Source organism: Vairimorpha necatrix, chromosome 9 (assembly GCF_036630325.1).
Source record: "Vairimorpha necatrix chromosome 9, complete sequence".
Classification (NCBI taxonomy): Eukaryota; Fungi; Microsporidia; family Nosematidae; genus Vairimorpha; species Vairimorpha necatrix.
Window position 1 is genome coordinate 875,659 of NC_088824.1, and position 25,561 is coordinate 901,219.

A 25,561-nucleotide genomic window follows, 5' to 3' on the forward strand; every position below is an offset into this window, starting at 1 on the left:
ATTCCATGAACAACATGGTATATCGCTTTCACACTCAGAAACATTCATCCTTCTGTAACTCAGATAAGTCAAACTCTATTTATAACAATAAACAATCTATTTCTTCCATCTATCTTATTTCCGGATTTCACGGTACCCCAACCCGTAGCATTATTGAATGCTTGCTTTCCACTAGCAAGCTCCCCGGTAAACAAGCCAAGATTTAAAATCCATTTTCGTTGATTTTCATTTTTTACACTAGTTAAATCCTTTTCAGGAGATTTTCTAACGATTTTTTGTTCTGTTTTCCCTTTTTACTGTAATGATAATTAGAAATTTAATAGTCGCTTATAATAGATTACATGTAAATTTCTTTTCTTGTATATCAGATCTATTCTCGTCCATAGTTCTCGTGCTTCGTTTCTTTGACAGTATTTTAATAATTATAGATTTAATAGTAGACCTCTAGCCTCAGTAATTAGAAACCTTTGGGCAAGCGTTAGTTCTTTGCAGTACGTAATGTCTTTACACCGTATATGCATATTGTGGGCGTTGTGTCAGAAGTTAAATTTTTTGTTTAAACACAAACCTTATCTGGGTTTAAGTCTTGACTATATATAAATAAGTTATAAATATGTGTATGTATTTGTTTATTAGATGTTTATATTTACTGCGGACATCTTGAAAAATTATTTTATGAGGCTATTATTGGGTTTATATTATTCTTCAATTTACCTCCACTGCCGCGCACTCTATTTGGTCACACCACCTTATAGTTACCTCTACTATGTTCTTGGTTCCAGACCCTATTTCGGCAAGGCCCCGACGGTGTTCAAAGGAGATGCTCTCAGTGTCTTCTTTATGTTTTCATTTGGATGTAAGCCTCGGTACTAGTTGATGGCATTAATATATTTGCTGTGGTATTTTGTCGCACTTCGTCCCACGCCATGAAGTATGGTATTATCTAATTTTGCATTTGTACGTTAGGCCCAATTCATTTGCTAAGATAACAACTTTCTGAATTTTAACTGTTCTACTTTTTGTAAATTATTCTGGGCACAGTTGTACAAACATCATCATTAAAATACAGGAGAAAAAAGATATTCTACAAAAATATATATAATTTTTCTGGTATAATATTCGGCTTATTAATTACTTTTCACAAGATACGCTTACAGTCTCATCTGGCAGTTTCAGGACTTCCTTCTGAGATTCACTCATTGGGCTCTCGAAGGCCCCTTCCTGATCTGTATCAAGCCCATGTCTGGCTGACATAGTTAGGCTTTCTAAAGTCATTTTAAGGACTCTTGACTGTATATATGCTTCCGTTCTGGGTTCTAGTCTAAGCACTTTGATATGCGTACGGTGAAAATTAGTTACTATTCCATCCCACGTCATCACATAAGGAATAATTTTCGGCTTGTATTTGTAGAGAGAAGCCACAAGATTTGCGAGCAAGTCGTATTTATGTTTTTTTTCTGTTTCTACTGCATGGAGATTTCTACAAAAATAAAATTTTATTTTTTAAAGTAGGTTTATTTGCATCATAAAAAATTGTTATACAAAAAATTACGACGCTAATTTTAGATTGAAAATTGACTGATTTGAATTTATCTTTAGAATAACATTATATTTATACAGCAAAAAAGTGTATTACGAATATGATCAGCGACTAATAGTCTCGACGCGATTTATACCTAATATGAAATTCGATAATTAAACAGGCCAAGAACCTTGACGAAAAATGTAATATTTTATTCCTATTTTTACTCGTACTTAAACTCATAATAAATAAATCCTGCATAACTGAACAATTTACATAATTTTAATAAACTTATGCAACATATCAATTTTTAAATCTTATCTCAAGTTATGTGTTTTTTTAGTATAAACATTTGCGTTCATTGCTTTGGATTCAGAAAATATATTGTCCGAAACACAATAAATTGTATAATACCACAATGAGAGCATTTTTTGTAAAAATTTAATCATTGATCGATAGCACCAAATGTGAAATGGCGGTATTATGTGAAACTTAAAAGCTTGATTCTATCTTACTTTGTAATATTTGTGTTCCCTTGAAGTATTTTATGTTTTTGTTCCTTATTCAAAGCTCCGATGTATGATCTTCTTTCATAGTATTTTCTTCACGGGGACGTATTTGTTTATATAATTGCTGAAGACACTAAAGAGAATTGACTTCTGTATAGCATTTGTCAAATAAATGTTTTAATGGGCTCTTATTACATAAATACATTGACCAAAGTTCTGTCAACATTCAACTTTTTTCTTACTCTTTTTATAGACTCGACATCAAATAACTTTCTTCCTTGCGGAGGAAATCTTAGTATGCATCTGGGATGCACTGACAAACTGTTTGTGAATTTTACGCATAATTTATAAAATCGTTAAAAATAATTTCCAAATATAGTAAATGGATCTTTAGTTTTAATTTTTATTAATCAACAAATTTTCTGCATTTATATATTTTCACGTATGTTTTGGTTTTAAGTCATATTTATGCTGTAATGTAGAAATTTTTTAACAATTGACTATTATTTTATACTTTAATTGAAATTACAATATGAAAAAGAACAGTTTTTAATTATTTTTTTATATGTTTGAATCAATCATTTTAAATCTAATACTTTCTTGTAAAGCCTCGATTGCATACTAAACTATCTGTGCTTTTATTCTATATACAAAAATTATTTTCATATTTTTATCTTAAAAATTTTAAGTACTATATTTTTTTACCCCTTTAATGAGTTGTTATTTTTTATATTTTCTGGCTTATATGTGTCAAAATACATTTTCTTTGTTTACTCGTACAATATCAAAAAATGAAATAATTATATATTTGGGAATAAACCAAGATATGATGGAAAGTTCATTTTATTATTTCGAAATACTTGAATATGCGTCTATTGATCAAAATGAGAAATTAACAAAAAGATTAATAAATATACAAAATTTTACTTCATATAATGATTTTGATCTTGAAAATATAAATCAAGAATATCTTAAATATGTTTCAGATGAAATTTCTTGCGAAAATAATAAAAGAAAATTTTTTGATTGCTTTGGTATTTTAAGGACATCAATATGTCTGAAAGAAAACAGTTTTTATAAAATAGTACTAAACAATTCCACGACTCTCGAAAGATCACGTATTTCTTCAGAAATATTCAATTTAAAATATGAAAATAAATTTTATAGCATAAAATATTCTTTGAATCTAAATTTCTTTAATAATATTGAAATTTTAGAAGAGAACACAGAATATCATAAATCCCACGATGATTGCAGACAAAGAACAAGCGATTATAAAAATCAACATGTAGATAAAGATTGTAAAGCTTCTGAAGACTTAGGGAACTCTTTGTGTTATGCAAATCGAGCGTGTTCTGTTTCAGATTATTATCGGGTTGAAAATTGTAAAGAAAAAGGTCCAGTTGTAAATAATTCTAAAGAGTCCTCAAAAAATGTCGAAAAGTTTTATTATGCCCCTTTTCATACCGTACCAAGAGATTATAAAGAAACATTTGATGTGTTTACAATTGAGAATCCTAAACAGTATGTTGAAATGCAATCTCAATATGTACAAATGTACAACAATAATGAGAAGAAAAGCAATTTGTATGAAAATATAAATGATAGGACAGATAATGAAGAAAAAAATAGTAAAAGTGTATTTGCTACTATTCAGCAGCCGAAATACCACAAATAAATCAAAATACCATATAATAAACGTAAAAAACACCCTATTTTTTATCAACTGATTTTTTTAATATTTGTTTTCTTCAAATCTTCTCAGCTGTACAAGAGCTGAATAAAGGGGAAAAGTTATATAGTTTCTCTTATAGTAGAAAAATATGGTGTCATGCTCATGTTTTCAAAAAGGATTTTTGACAAAGCCCCAATTTAAACATAAAAATTGTTTGTAAATAAAGATATATTTTGCGTTTTTATTTTGATATCTAACTCAAGCATATAATGTTAACCATTTATTTATTAAGGGTTCTAAACCCTACATCCCCCCTCCAGACGGGTAGTCTCTCCATCTTCTAAACAACTCTTCCTTATCTCTTTCAAATCATAATGCCTCTTTTTAACAATTTTACCATCCAGTAGTCTCACAATATATGAATCATTTTCACTTATAGCTACGATCCTTCCGCGACCCGTGAATCTTCCCTTGTCTGTTTTCGCACGTGTACCTAAATTTTCTCTCCTAGCGATTCTTACCTCTTGGCCTACTGTAAATGTCTCTCTGTGTCTTCTCTTGAACCGACCAGCATATTTTCCATTTTCATCATTTTCAATTATAACTTCAGCAGTTTGATCTCTCCACGCTTCCATCGGCGTACATTTTATTGCTGTATGTAGTGTATTATTATATCCTTTGATTGCTCTTTCTATCTTTTCAGAAATATTCCCATCATTTTGCTTTATCAATGTCTCTCTTATAGTTCTGATGCATCTCTCGATTCTACCATTACTCCTATGAGCTTCTAAGCCCACTTTCCTATGTTTAATATCATTAATACTACACCATTCTTTAAATCTATTACTTACAAACTCTTTTCCGTTGTCTGTCACATATTCCTCTGGAAATCCATCTTCCCTTATCCACTTTTGTAATACCTCTATAACTTCACTACTCTCTTTACATCTCAAATTCGAACCCCACAACCTTCTAGTAAAGTAATCAATACCCAGTAACACATACCTATTCTCTCCACCTATGTCCATTAAATCCAACGCCACTTTCTCCAATTTCTTTCTAGTTACTACGAAATCACATCCTCCTGTGTTTTTCCTATTGTTAATCCCACATATTTCACAATTCTTAATTACCTTATTAATATGATCTTTCATACCAGGCCAATACCATCTTTGTTTAATGTTATAATAAGTGCCTTTGACACCTCTATGGTTTAACTCCTCATGTACTCTTGTTATTTCATGTTCTCTACTATCTAGGCTCAATATCTCTTTCACCTCACCTGTGGAAAATTCCCAATACTGTTTACCGTCCTTTTCTTTAATATGTTTCTGCTTTTTTCCTAAAATTTGTTTTTCGATCACTTCTTTTCTCCTGTTGTCCTTTTCTTTTTGTTCATCCGAAACTTCTACCTGATCATACTGCCTGCTTAACGCATCTGCATCTGTCATCAACTCCCCTTTCACATACTCTATTGTAAAGTCAAACTCTTGTATCTGTTCTACCCATCTGTTTATTCTGTTATTATTGAAGTATGGCTTATTTCTGATCTCTACTAATGCTTTATGATCCGTCATCAAATGAAATTTCCTTCCTCTCAAATCACTTTCAAACTTCTTTATTCCAAAAAACACCGCCAACATCTCCTTCTCACTTATCGTATATCTTCGCTCGGTAGGAGTCAACATTTTCGATGCCCATTGTATCGGAATCCACTCACCCTCTTTATTTTCTTGTAATAGAATTGCTCCGATCCCCGTATCACACGCATCAGTTCTTACTCTAAATAGCTTTTTTCCGTCCGGAATCTTCAACTTTTTCATATCTCTCAAGCCTTGCTTCATATCCTCAAAAGCTCTTTCCATATCCTCCGTCCAATTCCACTTAACATCTTTCTTTAAAGCCTCAGTAAGCCTTACTGTTCTATACGCATAGTTGGGAATAAAGTCTCTAAACCAACCAGTTAGTCCTAAAAATCTTCTTAACTCTCTAACATTCTCAGGTTTTCTATATTCCAATGTCTCCTGCTTTTTAATCTCATTCGGTCCCATGACCTCCCCATTAATTGTTACTCCCAGCAACATCACCTCATCTTTTTTGTATTGTATCTTTGTTTGGTTTATTCTCAACCCACACTCTTTAAACTTTTTAATTACCCTCTCTAGTAACTCGTCATGCACTCTTACGTCTTTACCATGAATAACTATATCATCCATATATACTTCCACGCCTTTACCTCTGAATTCATCTAAAACTCTGTTCATTACTCTCTGCATTATATGAGGCGAATTCTTAAACCCCATAACCATACTATTCCATTCGTATACTCGACCATTCACTTCAAATGCTGTTTTGTGCTTATGGTGCTCCTCAATCTCAATATGATAAAACCCTTCTTTTAAGTCGATAACCGTAAATACTTTTGACCCCTGTGTGGCTCTCATAATATCCTTAATTAACGGTAGTGAGTACGGGTCCTTGTCAACCAAATCGTTTAACGCCATCAAATTGCTTACCAATCTTACGTCCCCATTTGGTTTTTCAAGTGCTCTTATTGGACTCCTCCACTCACTTTTGGAACGTCTTATAACCCCTCTATTTTCCAACTTATTCAAGTACTCCTCAAATTTCACCCTAAGGTAGTATGGCACATTCTGCCCTCTTTTCACAACCTTTTCACCTTGCTTAGTATTTATTGGACACTTCTCTCCTGTGAGATATTTTATCTTTTCTTCTGATTCTTTAAAAACTTCCGGATACTTTTCAATTAAATTTTCTAACTTATTTACTGTTTTACATCTTTTCCCTTCATTGTTGATAATTGGTTCTTTCTGTAAAACTTGTTCCTTTTTAATTTTATATTTTTCCCTACCAGCTACACTTTCATGACATTCTCTAGCGTAATGCCCTTCTTTCTTACATATAAAACATTTTGTAGTTTCTCTGATTTCTCTTCTTTTCCTATACATCCTAAGATTTTCTTTTCTTTCGCCCCTAAACTCTTTCAACACTTTATCCATAATCTCTTTAATCATTTCTTGTCTTTCTTCTGACTCTCTCTCAAATTCTGCTCCTTTTTGTAAGCCTTTATAAATTTCCTCCCAACTGCTCCTTCCGTCACAAAAATTTTCAAAAATATAATCCTGCAAGTTCGCAGATGCCAAATCCATAACATCTTTCCACTCAACTTTCTCAACTTTCAATATTAACTTTAGTCTCTTATCTATCCTAATTGCCTCTTTCTCTAATGTTCTAGTCTCTTGACTACGGGACTCTCTTGTTTCCCTGTTCATCCTTGTGTTCGCCATGTTAACCATTTATTTATTAAGGGTTCTAAACCCTACATATAATATGTTGAAGGAGTTAACAAGCATAGGGGGTTTATTTATTAAATATTATAAAGACACCAACTTATTATTTTGTTTTATGTGTATACATGTTTAAGATTAGTAATGTTTTCACAACAAGGATCTTGATTAACTTCAATACAATTAATAATCTATAGAAATTATTAAATTATCTGTATAGATTAATAAGTACAAAATATTGTTGATTACGACTTTGCAAGTTTTCATTTAGTACTTACAATTGATAATTTTTGGAAAGCTGTCCATAATTGAATAAACATTATATGTAAATACAACAAATATCTGACTTTTTTAGCTATAAAAGATTCTTATTCCATGTTTTATTTTTTAAAATGGCTTTGTTTTTAATGTATTTAAAGTATTACTTTAAAGTTAATTATTGCTGTTTCTCTAATAAAACGTGACTTTGTATCAAAAATGTCAGTACTTTTCGATGATATATTGTAGAACAGTGCCAGAAAAATTCACCGAAAAATTAAAATATATATTTTTCATAGGGAAATTTATATATTTAATAAAAATTTTGGCGCTACTAGGAAAATCGCCCCCCCCCCCCACTAAAAAAAAATAATTGAAAATTTATGGAATTTTTATCAGATAACTATGCATTTTTGTTATTGTAGAGAAAAGCACGAAGAATTGAACATTTTTTACATTGGCAATGTCTCTTACGCCAAGAAAAAATTTCTAAAACTTTAGCGATACGGTCATGATTTAATCCACTTCTTTTTCTATAATCCTGTTTTAAGTGGGACTTTAAATTTTCAATCTGATTTGTATGTCCTCCCTTGCTGTTTACAAATCATTTGCTATGATTTACTATCTCATGCTCAGATCCAAAATTGGCCACTGCTTTAGGGTATGATGGGTATTCATCAGTAACAAGAATAGTTCCAGGAAGTAAATGGGGTTTAAACGCTTCTAGTAAAGTTTCATGCTTTCTGTTAGAAATTAATGAAACAAAAAAAATAGTTTCATCACCTTCTACAACTCCTCCAAGTATCCACTGTATATTAGGAGTATCGTCGTGTAGAGATGACGGAATTTCAATCACTAAGCCATTGCATATTGCAGTTTCATCGACCTGTACCCTTGTGTTTTCTCCCCCTATCTGTTCTATATCGGAAGGAGTCTCGCTTATAATGTCAATTAGAATGTTTTTAAATTCAATGTACGTCGACTCGGCTATTTTACAAAAATTGATAGCTTGATAATTTGAGTAAGAAAAGATCCAACAATATAAACACCTCAGAATCTTTTTGAATTCGATAGTCAATTCATTAAATTTTGTGCTTTTTTTCAAACTACATTTTCTTTTGCACTTTTTTATTGTACATCTGTACCCCTTCCATAATAAATGAAGAAACACTAGCAATTGACATGTTTCCATGACATGATTTTGAGACACATGGAATGGTAGACTTTATTATTCCCAATTCTACCAAAAGGGCAATTGCGAGATCATTATTTTGGAAATAGGATTCCAAAGATCAAGTTCTCCTACCTTTTCCAGTATTCTTCCTAACATGAAGGGTATGAAAAATGTGAAAAAAAGACCATTGCTTTGAAAATCGCCCCCCCCCAGAAAAAAATATGCAAGAAAGTACAAAATCGAGAGATTTTTTTAATTTTAAAGAAATGATAATTTTTTTCTATGCGTGTTTTAGTAGGGAGCCATTTTCCTAGTAGCGCCAAAATTTTAATATGTACGGATTATTTATATTCTGTATCTATTTATCATAATTGGGGATCAAAAATATCAGAATATATAACATCCCCCTCCAAGAAGGTTAGTCTCCTACATCACCATTAACCCTAAGCAGATTTTTCAAGTCATAATGTCTCTTTTTAACATATCGCCCATTAGTAGCTTCACAACATACGAGTCCCCAGGGCATACCACCACTATAATACCTTCGTCTAAAAACCTTCACTTTTAATATTTATTTCATCCTTTGATGTTTTCTTTCTTAGCTATCCTTACTCGTTGTCCTTCAATAAACCGCTCTCTATATCTTCTAACAAATCTTTTACTGTAGTCTCCTTCTGGTCCATTTAATATCATCACTTTCCTCGTATTGTCTTTTACCGCTTCATTGAAAGTACTTCTTATACCTTCGTGGTAACTATTATTATAAATTTTAAAGCTTTCCATCACTATGTCTTCAAAACTCGCCGTCTCTTTACTCATTTTCAATATTAGCTCTCTAAGCGTTCCTAAAACTCTTTCAACTCTACCATTGCTTCTATGAGACTCGACACTCACCTTATTATGGGTAATATCCAATTTTCTACACAAATCCTTCAAGTCAACATTATCAAATTCCCTCCCATTATCCGTTATTATTTCCTCCGGCCTCCTGCCATTTATACATAAGTTCTCAATAAATTGGGCCACAGAGGATCTCTTCTTATCGTATAATACACATCCCCACGCTATCCTCGTATGGTAATCTATCGCAACTAATACATATTTGCCCTTATCTCTAAAATCAATTAAATCTAACGCTACTTTTTCTAAATACCTGCTTGTAGCAACAAAATCACATCCTCCAGACCTTTTCCTATTGTAAATTTGACACTCCTCGCACCTTTTTATCATTTTCCCTATATCTTCTTTTATTCCTGGCCAATAATAATCAAACTTCATGGCATAATACATGCTTCATAGTCCTCTGTGTCCATGCTCTTCATGATAACGTCTCATAAGCTCATCTCTTTCTTTTATTTTAGGAATCAATGCTTTCCTCCCCGAATCAAAATTCCAGTATTCTTTACCGTCTATTGTCTCGACGTGCTTCAACCATTTACCTTCAATTTGACGCTCACTTCTTTTTTTATCATTTCGTTTCTTGGATCAACCTCCTCGTGTATCCTACTCAAAGCATCCGCCACGACCATATGTTCTGGTTTCCTGTAATCTATTTCAAAGTCAAATTCTTGGATCTTTTCAATCCATCGATTAATTCTATTATTATTAAAACACGGCTTTCTTATTATTTCCGCCAATGCTTTGTGATCCGTTTCTACTTTAAATTTTCGTCCTCTTAACTCATACTCAAATTTCTTTATTCCCCAATATATGGCATACATTTCCTTTTCACTTATACCATATCTAGTTTCCGTCGGGGTGAATTTCTTCGATGCCCATTGTACTGGCACCCACTCTTCTTTATCATTCTTCTGCATGAGTACTGCACCCATTCCTATATTGCTCGCGTCAGTTCTTAATAAAAATTCCTTGTCATAGTTTACAATTTTCAACTTACTCATACTTCTTAACGTTTCCTTCATATTTTCGAACTCTTTATTCGGGTCATCAGTCCAATTCAATACTTTACTTTTACCTTTCAAACTTTCAGTCATATATAATGTCTTCTCCGCATAATTATTAATAAATCCTTGAAACCATCCACTCAGTCCTAAAAATCTTCTTATGTCCGACACATTCTGCGGCGTTGGAAACTCTAGTGCTTCGTTTTTCTTGATTTCAGACGGCATCATATCATCTCCGTTTAATGTAACTCCCAATAACTTGACTTCCTTTTGGCAATACTGAATTCTCCTTGAATTTATCCGCATATTATTCCGTTCTAACAATTTCATCGCTTCTACAAATAATTTATCATGTTCTTTTCTAGTCTTCGCATGAATCACTATATCATCCATGTATACTTCTATTTTACCACCCAAATCGTTTTTCAAAAATCTTATTCATAATTCTCTGCATGATCTGAGGCGAGTTTTTAAACCCCATGACCACACTATTCCACTCATATACTATCTTATCAAACTCAAACGCGGTTTTATGCTTATCTTGCTCTTCTATTTGATTCCTTAAAAGGCCTCCTTAAGATCTATAACACTGAAAAATACTGACCCTTGCGTGTTCCTTATGATATCCCTAATGTTCATAATTCATAAGGGTCTTTCTCCACTAAATCATTTAATGCCATGAGATTGCTAACCAGTCTTATACTTCCATCTGGCTTAACTAAAGCTTTAATCGGATTTCTCCATTCCGACGTCGATCTTCTTATGACATTCCTTGTAACTAACCTCTGAATATATTTTCTCAGCTCTTCTTTATGCGCTTGTGGCACCTGCTGACCTTTCCTTACAACTTTCTTGCCTTCTTCAGTTATTATTCTGCATTTTTCAATTTTACAATATCTTATTTTCTCTTCTTCGTTGTCTATAACGTTCCTAAACCTCTTTCTCATGTCTTCTAATGTTAGACCGTTCTTTTCTACCTCATCATAACATCTTTTATTTCTTGTCTTCCATTCTTGTTTCTTTTGTCTTTTAGCATCCCATGTGTTCCTATAAGTTCTTTCATCACAGCTACTGCTACCTTCTTTTTTAATCTTCTCACATTCGTCTTTATTCTTAAGATTTCTATATCTATAATAACACATCAGACTCTTATGTCCCATTCTTCAACAATTATAACATCTCATTGTTCCTCTCTTTTCAAATATTCTTTCCGCTCTACTAATATTTCTAATCTCCTCTGCCACCATCTTTGTGACCTACTCAATCATCCGTAATCTCATATCCCTTTCTCCTGTACTTTAACCAATTCCTCTAATTTGGTTTCCATAACTTTCCAATGATCTCCAATCTAAATATTCTTAACCATAAATTCTTTCAACTCATCAGTTCCAAGATCAAAAATCTCCTTCTTTACATTCTTCTCAAAATCATAATCAGACAATACTAGTCCATAAACAATCCTCTTAAACTCTTCTAATAACCTTCTGGCCTCTTGACCACAGCCAACACTTGTTAGCTCACGATTCGGTATCGCCCCATGTATTTATTTATCATAATTGGAAATCAAAAATATAAGCATATATAACATATTCTATGATATAGCAGTTGAATATTTATAGAATGAATATCGCTATAAAAAATATATACTTTAATTTTTCGACGAATTTAAGGTTCGGTGAATTGATTTTGATTGAATTTTCCCTAAACCATTGAAGAACGATAGCGAAAAATGTACAGATTATCTTAATTATTCCTATATTTATACATCTTGATAATATTTCAACGTATAAACCCCTTAATAAATCGTTTTCATTGAATTATATACTATTTTTCGATTTTTTTTAGAAATGCAAAATATAAACAAATCAATTGACTAACATCGTTTTAAAAACGTAGTAATGATTCAGACTTAACTAAAGCTATACAACGTACCTTTTTCTTATCAATGATTTACTTGTTTTGTACAATTCAACGTATAATACATAAACGAAATGGTATAAATGACAAAAGAGAATATCATAAATCGCTCTTAGTAAAAGCTAAAGAAAACTTTGATTTAACCCGAAGAAGAGAAACATTGACGACTGAAAAGATGATAGAGAGATTTTAGAACAAAGATATGGAAGCTTGCGTTCAAATTCTGAAAACTAGAACAGTCATAAAATTTAATCATAAAAATTACAGATTAATAACTTATATTGCTTTATTATGCGATAGTGTACTGTTTAAGTGTATTTTACTTAAGAAAAATTACAAAAAAATCGATCACTTGTAGTGAACATATAAACATGCTCTCAAATAGATTATTGAGAGTATGTCGATGGCGTTCTATATAGGCGAAATTATAGACAATACGACATTTGAGGTAGCCTGATTTTTTAGAGAGAATATAGCTAATTACGTGAAAATGAATTACTTTCTGTAAGAAACCACAAAAGTTTACTTAAAAATAGTTTGTATTGTGGCGTTATACCTAACAATCGATACAAATACAATTTTAATTGCCAGTGTAATAATAGAAGTTTTATTTGGTTTATATATTCGATCTTTTTAAGATTTGCATTGTCGAATTTAAATGAGTTAATAGATGATAAAAACTTTTAAAAAGACTATCTCGATGTTTATTTACATATTTTTAAATGTCTATTTGTTTATATGCATAGGACAAATTTTAAAATTAACACAATATAATATTAAATAACACATTATGATTAGTATTAATTGAGTTTTTAAATAAAATAAAGACTGGTTAGTAAAAAAGAAATTTTATTTTTTTGTTCTGATAGATTAGATTTAGAAATCATAGTTGAAGTTGATATAACAAACCAGGATCAACTTAACATAGTCGAGAATGAAAAACTAAGAAAATTTATCCTTCTTGCAAATGAACTTGGACTAATACTTATATTCCGGACAAGAATAGTCCCTTATGTAATGAAGTGTGATCGAGTGATGTTTAAATATCACAGAAAGTTCATTAGGGAACTAGAAGTCAAACTCTACTTTGAATCATGCATCTAGTCTATTGTGCTAATAAGACTTTATAGTCCACCTCTTTAAAACGATGACGAGGATACGATCAGGAGGATGCAGGAGATTAAGAAGTGGCTAGAGCTGTAGGCGCACTAGCGAATATTGCGCTGTTAAAGAGTTGGAGTCGGTAAAGGAAAATAAGCTGAAAAGTTGATGTTAAAAAACATAAAAATTTCACAGAAATCAAAGTCTATGAAGAGCTATATCTTATGAACAATACTAGGGAAAGCTGTGCTATAACAATTTAAGATTAATGATAGATTAACTCAATAATTCTATTTTAATAAAATACCATGTCCTATAAAAAATAAATATTCTACGCAAGTTCTGAATTTAGAGGTCTCATAAGTTTGAATATAAAGGTATGAATATTGTAGATCTGTCTTCAGAATAATGATATCTTATAAAATTTTAATTAGACGAACAGAAAACCGTAACAGAAGCGAAAACAAATAACACATTTTGGCATTACATGAATATCATAGTATTAGATATATATTTTTATGGGGATGCACTACATGAGATAATTGTATAATTAAAAAACTAGCGCTCTACCCTAAAATATAAACCAAACAACCAAAGGTCAGCTGTATATAGACAAGATAAATATATATGTATTCATTGGAATTTTTTATGCCGTTGATCAGAGTAAACAATTAACTTATATGTTGCACTGTATTGTTTTCTGTTAGAAAGAAAAATATTTTGTGAGCAAGAGGAAAAATATTACCATTAGGAGCACGTAGAAAGAGTGTTACTTTTTTAGCATCCAAATGCGTTTGAATATTGTAATTTTAAATTGAAAGATACGACGAAGTGGTTTGACTTTTTAGTTACCCGACACATTTTTTTGTGTTTTATAAATACAAAAAAGATACGTTGACACTTAACACAACAAATCTTGGAAAATGTTTGAAAAAAATTGTAATATGAAAGAATTGAAAGTAACAAATTATACATTAAGCCCTATTACCTTGTTATTGATAAGAAGAAAAAATTAATTATAAAGGTAAAGAGAACATATTAACAAGTTTCACTCAGCATTGTAGAAAATTTTTAATGAAAATAAATCTTTGTACATATAAACTAGGTTTAATAATTGAATCACGGAAAAGAATATTTATATATGCGGTGCATGGGAAGAAACTGAGATTTAATAACATTGTAATTACATCAGTAGAAATTAACACACGTACTGAAGTAAAAGGTCAGTATATTATGTAGTAAGAGGTTTTGAGGAAACAACTGGTGAAATTATGAGAGGGAGAGCTGGTCAAGATCTCAGTTAACTGATGAAAGCCTACTGCTTAAAATAAGCTGCGAATATAAATTGTATCTTGTTTAAATACATCACATTAGATACAAAATGTTAGGTAAACCTATTAAAGATACCAAGAATAATATAGCAATATATATGATAAAATAAACTTACTCATTATATTTTATCTGATATTCATATCGCAAATGTATAAATATAATGTCCAGATCAAAAATGGGATGCACTTACGCATATAATTGACATAAGTTAGCAACAATCGCCATAGTTTAAATTACAAAAGAAATATTAAATTCAAGGAACTGTATAACTTCAAAAGATGCAAGAAACTACCAAAAAATGTCTGGAACCTAAAACAAAAAAAAATAGTTGGAGATAGAGCATTTTTAAAGTTGATAAGTGTCAAAAGCAACTCATTAGAACAATAATATATCCGGGCTTTATAACAACATATTTATGTCGAACATAGATGTAAATGATTTTTTAGGTTAATTTTCTTTACTGTTTTTAGATATAATTTGTTCAAAAACGATGTTGGTTTTAATGCTTTATATTTTACACAACCCCGAATCTATGGCAGCTTTTTAACACAAATCAAGCTAGCGTAGATATAAAAGGAGGTGGGGTACTTTAGACCCCCCCCCCTTTGAAGCGCTTCAATTTTTTTTTCGAACCCCAAAATTGAAGTGCAAAAAAAAAGAGGAGCAAGAAAGGGACAAAAATTTCTTATCACTTTAAACATTAAAAATACAAAATAAATATATATTTATGTACACAATTATATTTTAATACAAGTTTTTACAATAATATAAACCAATAAGCTAATTTTGCCCTTCTGATTTTTTAGAATTGGGGACAAAAACGCTCCCCTCTGAGAGTGTTCACTTTATAATTTTGAACCCAAAAACGAAGTGCAAAATAAAGGAGAAGCAATCATTAGTACTCAAATTACTTGCATCTTCAAACAGTAAAAATACCAAATAAATATATATTTGTATACGAAATTTAATTTAAAAAAAGATTATAACCATAAAACTATATAATTCTTTATAACTTAACATATTTAAATTAAATTTTTTGATTTAACAATATGTGTAGATCGTTGAACATTTATTTAAATTTTCTTTTATAAATAATATTTATAATTTCAATTGTTGGTTTATTATTAAAGTAGATTTTCTTCAAAAATCTACTTTCATAATAAACCAACAATTAAAAAAAATTGAAAAAATAAGAAGGGCGAAAAAAGACACAATACTTCAAATGATTATTATAACTAAATCTAAAATTAATTTTTGTATAAAAGCATATAAAATTTTGTATTTTTAATGTTTAAAGTGATAAGAAATTTTTGTCCCTTTCTTGCTCCTCTTTTTTTTTGCACTTCAATTTTGGGGTTCGAAAAAAAAATTGAAGCGCTTCAAAGGGGGGGGGGGTCTAAAGTATCCTTCACCCGATATAAAATATTTATTCCTTTATTAGAATTGTATCAACAAACTCTGAAAATTCTCTCTTTAGTTCTATTATTCGTTTTCTCCTATTTTGTTTTATCATTTCAATTTCTTCATTTCTAGCTTTTATTAATGCTTGCTTTATTGGTTCGTAAGATTCTTTTTTTCTGTTGTATTCCAACACATATTCCTTTTCTTTAACGTACTGCTTTTTACTGCTATTTTTTTTCTCCGTGTCGATAATTTTCTTTAATTCTTTTATTTCTGATTCATTCTCGGATCTAATCTTTGAAAATGCTTCCCTTGCATTAATAACAGGTAACCAAACTTCATTTTTATACTTAATATATTCGTCTGTTATGATTTTCATTTTTTTATATATTTTTTTTTTCTCATTTTTTATTTCTTCGCTGTAATATGTTTTCTTTAATAAAATACATTTCTGACATTCTTCGTATTCATTTTTAATTTTTATTATTAATTTGTCTAAACGTCTCATGATATCTTTGCTTCTATTTATATCACTTACTAATATTTCATTATTCAAATTTAACTCAGTTATAAAAATTGTGTATACATATATAATATAAATTGAAATGTACATGGGGTAATCATTGATATTCCTTATTTTACATTTCCTTTTTTAAACGTCAAACTTTGAATTAAAATAAACATAACTACAATTTTAACTTTGTTTATGTTAATAATCTTTATTAGTTTGATTTGAAGTCGAATTATCAACATTATATTGTTTTCAAAAATAAATTATACTTTATGTTCAATAAACAGTAATAAAAGTATATGATCGGAAATTATTATTAAATAACGACATGTTGATTATATAGTCTATTGATGAAATTACATTCAAGAACATAAATACTTTATAAATAAGCCAAGCAACTAGACTAAACAGTAGCCATTTATTTTCTTATGTGTCATTAATCTCATCCAACGACTGATATGTTCAAACGAATGTCAAATTTGCTTTGAACTATTGTATTGATTTGTTATACACTGTATGAAAAATAACAGTGTCAATCGTTTCTCGCTACTAATGATTTTTGAAATTAATCTTATGCATATTATTATTGGCAATGTTTATAATTATAAAAATGCTTTGTTACTGTTCTTGAGATAATTTCTTGAGTTACTAAACACAGGCGGAAAAATATAAGATAGTTTATTACCAAAAGAAAACTTAAATTAATCTGATATAATAATTCATAAAAAGTGCTTTACCACAACCAATTTTGCAAAATTTATAAGTGTAAAATTTTGATTTATTGTATAATTTTTGATTTAAAAAATCAAAGAAAAAAAATAATTAACTGTCTCATTTTTATAATTATAATCATCATTAAACAATATTTTACAATAGGGATATTTTCTTTACAAAAACTAATTTCAAATATCTTTGCATTTTTGGAAAAAGAAAATGCCCGTTACAACATAAGATCTGTATTTAAATGTTTCTTAGAGATTAGCTTGAAAGATTACGATTATAAAATAAATACGAGATTATGAAACATCTTTGCTTGTTATATAGTTTGTTTTTTGATTTTCTTCGTTTTTTACTATTATTTTATTCTCAGCAGTTCGTGTGTGAGCTGAGCTACTTCTTTTTTTGGCCAAAAATCAATTTTTTTAATATTTTTGTTTTTTATACAAAACAGAAATTACTTTTATAATTAGAATTTCATTATATCTGCATGGCAAAACTCGTTTATTAATTTTACAATTATTTTTAAAATTCTTATTAAAAACATTGAAGAATTGCCGTTATCCTTCGACATAATAATAATTTTAATATAAAACGCTTTGACAAAAAACTATGAGATTGTATTACCGTTTATTGCTAAAGTTAGCTTATGAACAAATAAATTCTTCATGCTCAAAATTCTATTGGCCCGGGATTCTGTTAGACACTAGAAAGAGTGTTTATTATATTTTAATGAATGATTTCAACATTATTTCTGTCTTTATATTCAATACATCTAGCTCTTCCTCATGCCCGCCTTACGTGATTTTTCTGACGTAAGCCGTCAAGATTGATCTTTAAATTTTTGTTGTTTTTAATATAAAAAACGAAACAACCTCAAAATTCTATATTAAATCTTTCAAAAACACGCCACAATAATCCCTGATAAAAATATGATTTCTTGAAATTTAACTTTTGTTTATAATAATAATAATATAATTTGTATTTTCTATTGACATTCACTGAAGCAAAGCTATATTGAAGAAAAATTACATTCTCATGTTATATTTTACGAGGAAAGTTTAACACGGCTGATCTAAATACGGACTAGTCACTAGATTTTTGCTTGTTTATTAATTTAACAACTATCAACAATTCATAGATCCTGACTTTGTCATCCATAGATCATTTTAAGAATATCAGTTTTAATTTATCTCAACCTCGATGATCATTAAAGACGTGTTTTAATATAAAAAAATCATATTGTTTGCTGATAAAATCAAAAAAATTAAGTCATCTTTAAATCAAATCAATTTTCTGTGTTTTTCGATCTCATTCAAAGTTTCAAATTACAACACAAATTTTTTATGTTTTTAATACCAATCAATTGTTCACAAGATTCATGACTAATCGAAGTCGTTATGAAAACATTTCTGTTTGTCTTTCGTTAATAAACATTTTTGTTTTCAATATACTCATATATTAAAATAATGTTAGTAATAAGGATTTTGATTGGAGAGCATTTAAAATAATAGTTACACTTAGAAAAAATACCTCAAATGTCCTCTTTAAGTACAACAAATTATTAAATTTTCTTATTTAAAAAGAGGGCATTTTCCGTCTTTCTCGAATTAATTTTCATCTCCAAAAGCTTTATTTTTGCTGTTCACATGGAACTGGAATATGCCTGAATAGTGGGTTTTAATCCTGTCGAAGTAAAATTATTGCTTACTTTACACAGTTTTTTATTTTCTGTTCCTTTCGAGTTTTCATCTTCCCAGTTTCCTCCCCTCATTAGTGGCTTTTTTATGTAATAATGAGTGACTTTATAGATATTTGTCTTAAGAAGCATTGTTAAATAATTGTCTTACGTGGGCAAGTACATAAATAGGCTAAAATATGCCCTGTCAAAAGTCAATTATTTTCTAGCCTCTCAAGAACCCCTTCATCATATAACTCATTCCTTAAAAAGTCAGTTCTCTGATACTATTGGGAACGTCCCCTGAATAAAATAATGGGAATTAAGTTCTCAAGTTTTGTTTCTATCTATTAAAAAGCTTATATATATCCAAACATATGATTATATTCGAGTTGCTGTCAATGTCAAATGATTTATGAAAAATTTATACCTCTTTTGATCTAAAAATTTTATTAATGCTAAAAAATTTAAGGAAACGCGCAATTTTTTGTTATAATATGGGCTAAAGTGCACTATGGGAATATTTTTTGAACTAGGGTTTTTTTATTTTTTTTGCCCGTTTTTGAAAAATGGAGGAAGAAATCAAAACAAAAGAAGAATTAGAAATTACATATAATGAACTGATAAGAGAAAAAACATCTAATATTTGTGATCAATGTGGAGGTAAAATACGTAAAGTAAGTAAGAAGGAGTATTTACTAACCTGGACTTGGAAGGGATGTCGAAAGACAATTTCTTTTTGGCATGATTCTTTCTTTAGTAATTACTAACTTTGTCATTTACTAAAATTACAAATACTTTATCTGTAGATTCTTGGGTATCCCCGTAAGTTTTTTATCAAATTTTACGTTATTTGAAAAAACTATATCTACAGTATTAAAAAAACTAAAAGAAAAGAATATTTACGATAAGTATTTGTCATCAATGGCCATTATAGGCGGAGAGGACACAATAGTAGAATTTGATGAGACAAAGATAGGAAAAAATAAAAACTAACGAGGCAAGATAGTGAAAGGATTTTGGAATGACCGAACGTACAATGAAACGTAAAACAATACTAGTACAATCAAAAAAAGAGATAAAAAAACTCTAACAGAACTTTTATTAAAATTTGTAATAGAAAAAATATTATACATAGCGACATGTGGAAATCCTATCATTCTTTAGGTACTTTATTTAGCCAACACCATATGGTTATCCATACATTACACTTTAGAGACCCAATCACGGGAGTTCATACCAATACCATAGAAGATAATTGGCGTTCTCTAAAAAATTTTATACCTAATAGAAACAGATCAGCCAATAGCGCAAAACTATATCTGTTTAGGTACGTGCTCAATAGAATTTCTTCTACTTTAGTCTTTGCTGCTTTATTAAATCTTTTATTCTACTTGTTAATTTTCTTCTTCCTCTCTATCTTTCTTCCTCCATTTTTCAAAAAAAGGGGCAAAAAAAAATAAAAAAACCTAGTTCAAAAAACATTCCTATAGTGCACTTTAGCCATAATATGTTTCGATTTTTACTTTAAGCTCTTTTAGGTATAATTTTTATTACATGTTTTTTTGCGACGAATTTTTTTTGTTGTGGTAACGTGATTTGACATCTAATACACTTCCACAATAATATAATTATTGGTTAATAAAAAAGTGTAACTCTTAAAAAAAAAATATAAAGCAACCCCATAATGAATTATTTATTTTTCTTCAGTCTATGTATGGCGACAATTGAATTTTTAAAAAATAATACTCCTAGCAATAAAGAAAAAATAAAAACCAAGATAGCTGAATTAAAACAGGAGATTGAACAAACAAAAAAAAATTCTGAAATTAAAAACGCGAAATTAAAAAATGATTTTGAAAAACAACGAAAAAATATTCTTTCCAAACTTAACAAAAAGAGAGTGAACAAATTACGACCATTTCTTGGACAAATCTCCCCAGATAGGACATTTATAAAAAAAGAAGAAATACCAAAAATTCCTAAATTTGAATATGAAAATGCCAATAGTGAGACACTTGGAAACTATATTAAAAAAAATGTCCCCATTGTGGAAAATATATGAAAAAAGAAGAAAGGCGTTAGAAAAGACACGAGATGAAAAAATTGGAGATTTATATGATGATTTAGAAGAATTCGATGAGGATTTTTACAATACAGACAATTAAAAAACACTTATTTTATGTAAAATTTCAGAATTGAATATCACTTTTCGGTGTTAATGCGGTTTAATTATATTCTAAGAATATTTCCAATTTTTTTTGTATCATTTGGCACAAATATATGTCGGATAATTTTTTTTCTAAAAAAGCTTTCATCTTTCTAAAAATAATTTCGGTATGCTTTCTTAGGATTTTCATAGTACAACGACGCCCATTGGTTGAAGCCGATGATTCAGTTGAGCAATGCCTGGGCTCAAACCCTGGGGGCACCAATTTTGTTTTTACTTTCTCTGATATTGTTGGAACAACTCAGATGATAAAAAATATCAACAATAATTATTAAGTTGATTCAATAACTTGTGTGCAATCAGCCACAAGGAGTCTGGCATCTGGTGTAGAAACGCAACAAAATGATAAAACTGCATCATTCCTGTGATTAATTGAAGATGACTACAGATATCAATCAATACGGCCTAGTTGGAGCACATAACTGGAGCACTCTACAGTGGGATCATAGAGCAAATTTTTAGACTAGACGATGTGGGGCAATACAAAGTCACGTAGACACTATGTTACAAGATTCTGTAATATAATGGCCGAAACTTCTGGGTGACTAGTGGTCGACGCAGTCCAATAAAATGCCGGGCTGGTGATGTGGCGGTGTATTGAGCCGTGTGTACGATACTAATGGTCGTGGGTCCTTATAGATAGTACGATTTTGTTATCTCGAGCCATAGAATCACACGTCAAAAAAATACATCCTCTGTGAGGTCCCTCTAAGCGCGATTTGAGTATAAATGGTAGGGTTTCCTGGTGCCAAAATCCAATGATAAAGGATTAGCTTGCTGCACCGGTAAGTTATATAATGATAGTTTTAGTGATTAAAATATTACAGTACCAGTAGGATAAATATCGCACCCCAAACCATCTGGTCCCTATGTAAGGCTTCTTTCCACCTCTTATTGTAAAGAAAAAAAAATTAGAATGTTTAATTCAAAAAATATGATATTTTAATTTTAATTTGATTTATTTAAACTCCAAAATATTAAAATAATGTATTAAGTTGTTATGAATTTTAAATATATCTTAGATCATAATAGAAAATCGCAACAAGTACACAATTTCACAAATAATAGATTTTTTAAATCAAATGATCAAGATCATAAAATTAGCATATAAATACTGATGATCTTTTATCGTTGTGTAAGACTATACAAATTACTCTCATATATTAGGTATATACTGTTTTTATAAAGTATTTTATTGCGTTTTATTTGCTATAATTTATTATCAATGACCATAATATACAATCTGCATCTATTTTGCTTTGTATATGAATATTAACAGTCAAAATATCGTCCACACTAAACTTTATTATTTTATGTACGCCACAAAAAAAAGTTATGAAGTTAAAAATATATCTAAACATTTTCTATACATTGCCTCATAAATTTAAAACAATAAAAAAATTGAACGGTATATTCACAACTCATTGTAATGCATTTTTATATGCATTAATTCGATCATCCTTGATTGATTTTTATTATTAAATAAATATTTTAAAACAATTTAAATAAAATAAACCATAAATTATTATTTAATTGTACGTCCTAGACTTTTTTTTTTAAATTATAAAATAATATATTTGTTAAAAAATAAAAAATAGCCCCACAATGAATTTATTATTTTCTTTTGGTATTTGTGTGACAACATTTATATCATCGAGTATAATTTCTACTAGTAATCAGGAAAGAGAGATGCACAAACTGGAAGAAATTAAATTAGAAATTGAAAATGAGAAAAAACTTGCTGAAAGTAAAATAGAAGAACTGAAAAGAGATTTTGAAAAAAGACGTCATTTGATTCTTGATGAACTTAATGAAAAAAGAATTAAATTTTTGGAACCATATCTAGAAGATGTTGTCATAAATAGGACATATATAAAAAAAAGTGAAATAGCAAAAATACCAGAAAAACTATACGAAAAGACTAGAAATGATGCACTTGGTGATTATATTAAGAAAACTGCTCCGTTGTGGAAGGATTATTTTATTACTAAAAAAATGATAGAACTAGAAAGAGACTGTATTATTACTTCTTTATACACGAAAATGACAACGAATTATGCAACTATTTATGAGTTACCTGATGAATAAAGTATTTAAACAATGTTTTTTAATACAATTCCTCTATGTTAAATAAAATTCATTTTGCAAAATCCAAATAAATAAAAATTGGTTCAGATTTATAAACGATTTTTGAACCTATCAAATTGTTAAACAAGTTTATTATATCACAATACGATACATATAAGACAATGGATTTATGATAAATCATAAAAGTATGATTATATGCTCCAATTAAATCATAGATATTTGACAATCGTCATTGAGAGTCATTTAATAAACAATATGGATTTGAATTGCCGCTCAAAGGATTTTTATTTCATTTTAATGCAGAAAAAATCGTCAAATCTTTTAGAAAATCTCAATGAATTATAGTTAAGTTCTATTATTTACTTTTCATATAATTGCAAAACTTAATTAATATATTGATATTCGAGCTTTTTTAATGAACAAAACAATGTAGAAATAAATTATAACTACACGCGTTTTCATAAAAAAGTTGTACAAGATATTGTTTTTTGGCTTTATTAACCTCATAAAAATCACCATTTAATAAATTAAAAAAAACCTCATTAATACATTAGAAAAACTTTACTGAATTGAAAAATGTAAATCATTACGATGTATTATATAATTAAAAGCAGATATGTATAAAAATTCATTCTCATTAAAATTTAAGCTCGTCTAATCATATTTTAAAAATACATTTTTACTTATTTTGAGATACTATATCACATAAGGATAAAATTTACGCACTTTTTTTTTGAAGACAAGATTGTAGTACGCATATGGACAAATTAAAAGATTCTTTTGCAAACTACTTTGAAAAAACGATATGGGCATTGATTTTTCGAATTATACATCCATTATAATTTGCGACATTTAGGATATTATGCAATTACAGAAATTTTGGTTAAGATTGTTAAATTATAAGTAAGATCCGTTGTTCAATATTAAAACAAGTCTAATATGTGTAAACGATAAATACTTTATTTTCAAAAATAGCATCTACTGAATTAGTTTGAATTTGTTTCGTCGAAATAAATAAAACAATCCAACCGCGGAAAAAAACTTTACTGATAGTTTAATTATTAAAATTCAATCATATTATAAAATCCTTTGCAGAAAAACAGTTTCGTCGTCGTCACACAAAAACAATCATGAACCCCCATTTTTCATATATATATATATATATATATATATATTATAACTCTCGGTATATTCTAAAATGTTATCATTTGAAAATAATTAATCGTTTTTATATTTTTTGTGATTTTAAATTTATAAACTAATTATTTTTTTATTATTGTGTTGATGTAACATCAAAACAAACTTAATAAAGCACTTTGCACATTATTATTGCGTAAAAAATACGATAAAAAATATATGTGCTATTAATTTTTAATAAGAGGTTCAAAATATCTTCAGAATTGTTTTAAGGGGTTTTCTGAAACTTCCTTTTTTATATTGCAAATGCAATTTTCTGAATAAAGTATCATTAAAACAAATAAAAGGAAACTGAAAAAATATAAAATATTATCATTGATTTGATATCTGTTATTTATGAATTTCACTTTTTTATGTTACTTAAAAAGGATTTTCTTCTTTTAAAATTTTTTTTTTCATTTTAAATTCATAACTACCAAAGTAAAATTGAAAAAAGTAAAGATGCTTCACATTTCGAAAAAAATGTAATTAATTACGTTCAAAACATTTTAGTTTAATTATTTTTCATGATAAAATTTACGATCAAACGATAATAATATTATAGTTTTTTTTTGATATTGATATAAGAGTTTGTTTATTAGAAAAATTTATTTACAATATATTCATAATAAAAGAATCCCGTTTAATTTTTTAGATGATCGTATTTTATTTGTTGAAGAAAAACTCTTACTAAATATATGCGAAAAGATGAAGAAGGGTGTCAAAGGCTCTCTAATTTAAAGACTCGTTCATTATTTCGGGATGCACCATAAAAAACGAAAGTAAAGATTTAGAGCAAAAAAGGATAATACTTACTGATCATTCCTCATATTAAAAATATAATTTTGCATCAAAAATTTAAATTTTTATCATGCACTTATACTAAACTTTTTTATAATAACACCAAATTAATTGTTATAAATATAAACAATTCTAGAGCATAAGGTTGTGTTAAATTGTACTACAATCATAGAATTTTTTTCAAATTTACCTACTTCTAAAAGGAGATGCATAAAAGGCCCCTTTAAGACAAATAACATTTTTTGATAGATAATGTTGT

General features: G+C 29.1%; 5 protein-coding genes across 5 annotated transcripts; 3 read left to right on the forward strand and 2 right to left on the reverse strand.

Moving 5' to 3' along the window:
* Nucleotides 1-2,743: 2,743 nt before the first annotated feature.
* VNE69_09141 (uncharacterized protein) lies at nucleotides 2,744-3,709 on the forward strand (the record flags this gene model as incomplete). Its single annotated transcript, XM_065474661.1, has 1 exon — nucleotides 2,744-3,709. The coding sequence occupies one exon, from the start codon at nucleotides 2,744-2,746 to the stop codon at nucleotides 3,707-3,709; it is 966 nt and encodes a 321-aa protein (XP_065330733.1).
* A 5,313-nt stretch (nucleotides 3,710-9,022) lies between these two features.
* VNE69_09142 (LTR Retrotransposon) lies at nucleotides 9,023-9,736 on the reverse strand (the record flags this gene model as incomplete). The annotated part of the gene is made up of 1 exon (XM_065474662.1): nucleotides 9,023-9,736. The coding sequence occupies one exon, from the start codon at nucleotides 9,734-9,736 to the stop codon at nucleotides 9,023-9,025; it is 714 nt and encodes a 237-aa protein (XP_065330734.1).
* A 6,390-nt stretch (nucleotides 9,737-16,126) lies between these two features.
* On the reverse strand, nucleotides 16,127-16,714 carry VNE69_09143 (uncharacterized protein; the record flags this gene model as incomplete). Its single annotated transcript, XM_065474663.1, has 1 exon — nucleotides 16,127-16,714. The coding sequence occupies one exon, from the start codon at nucleotides 16,712-16,714 to the stop codon at nucleotides 16,127-16,129; it is 588 nt and encodes a 195-aa protein (XP_065330735.1).
* Nucleotides 16,715-20,694: 3,980 nt separating this feature from the next.
* Nucleotides 20,695-21,175, forward strand: VNE69_09144 (uncharacterized protein; the record flags this gene model as incomplete). Its single annotated transcript, XM_065474664.1, has 2 exons — nucleotides 20,695-21,048; nucleotides 21,086-21,175. 2 exons carry the CDS (start codon nucleotides 20,695-20,697, stop codon nucleotides 21,173-21,175), a joined length of 444 nt encoding a protein of 147 aa, XP_065330736.1.
* A 1,667-nt stretch (nucleotides 21,176-22,842) lies between these two features.
* On the forward strand, nucleotides 22,843-23,325 carry VNE69_09145 (uncharacterized protein; the record flags this gene model as incomplete). The annotated part of the gene is made up of 1 exon (XM_065474665.1): nucleotides 22,843-23,325. One exon carries the CDS (start codon nucleotides 22,843-22,845, stop codon nucleotides 23,323-23,325), a length of 483 nt encoding a protein of 160 aa, XP_065330737.1.
* Nucleotides 23,326-25,561: the final 2,236 nt, after the last annotated feature.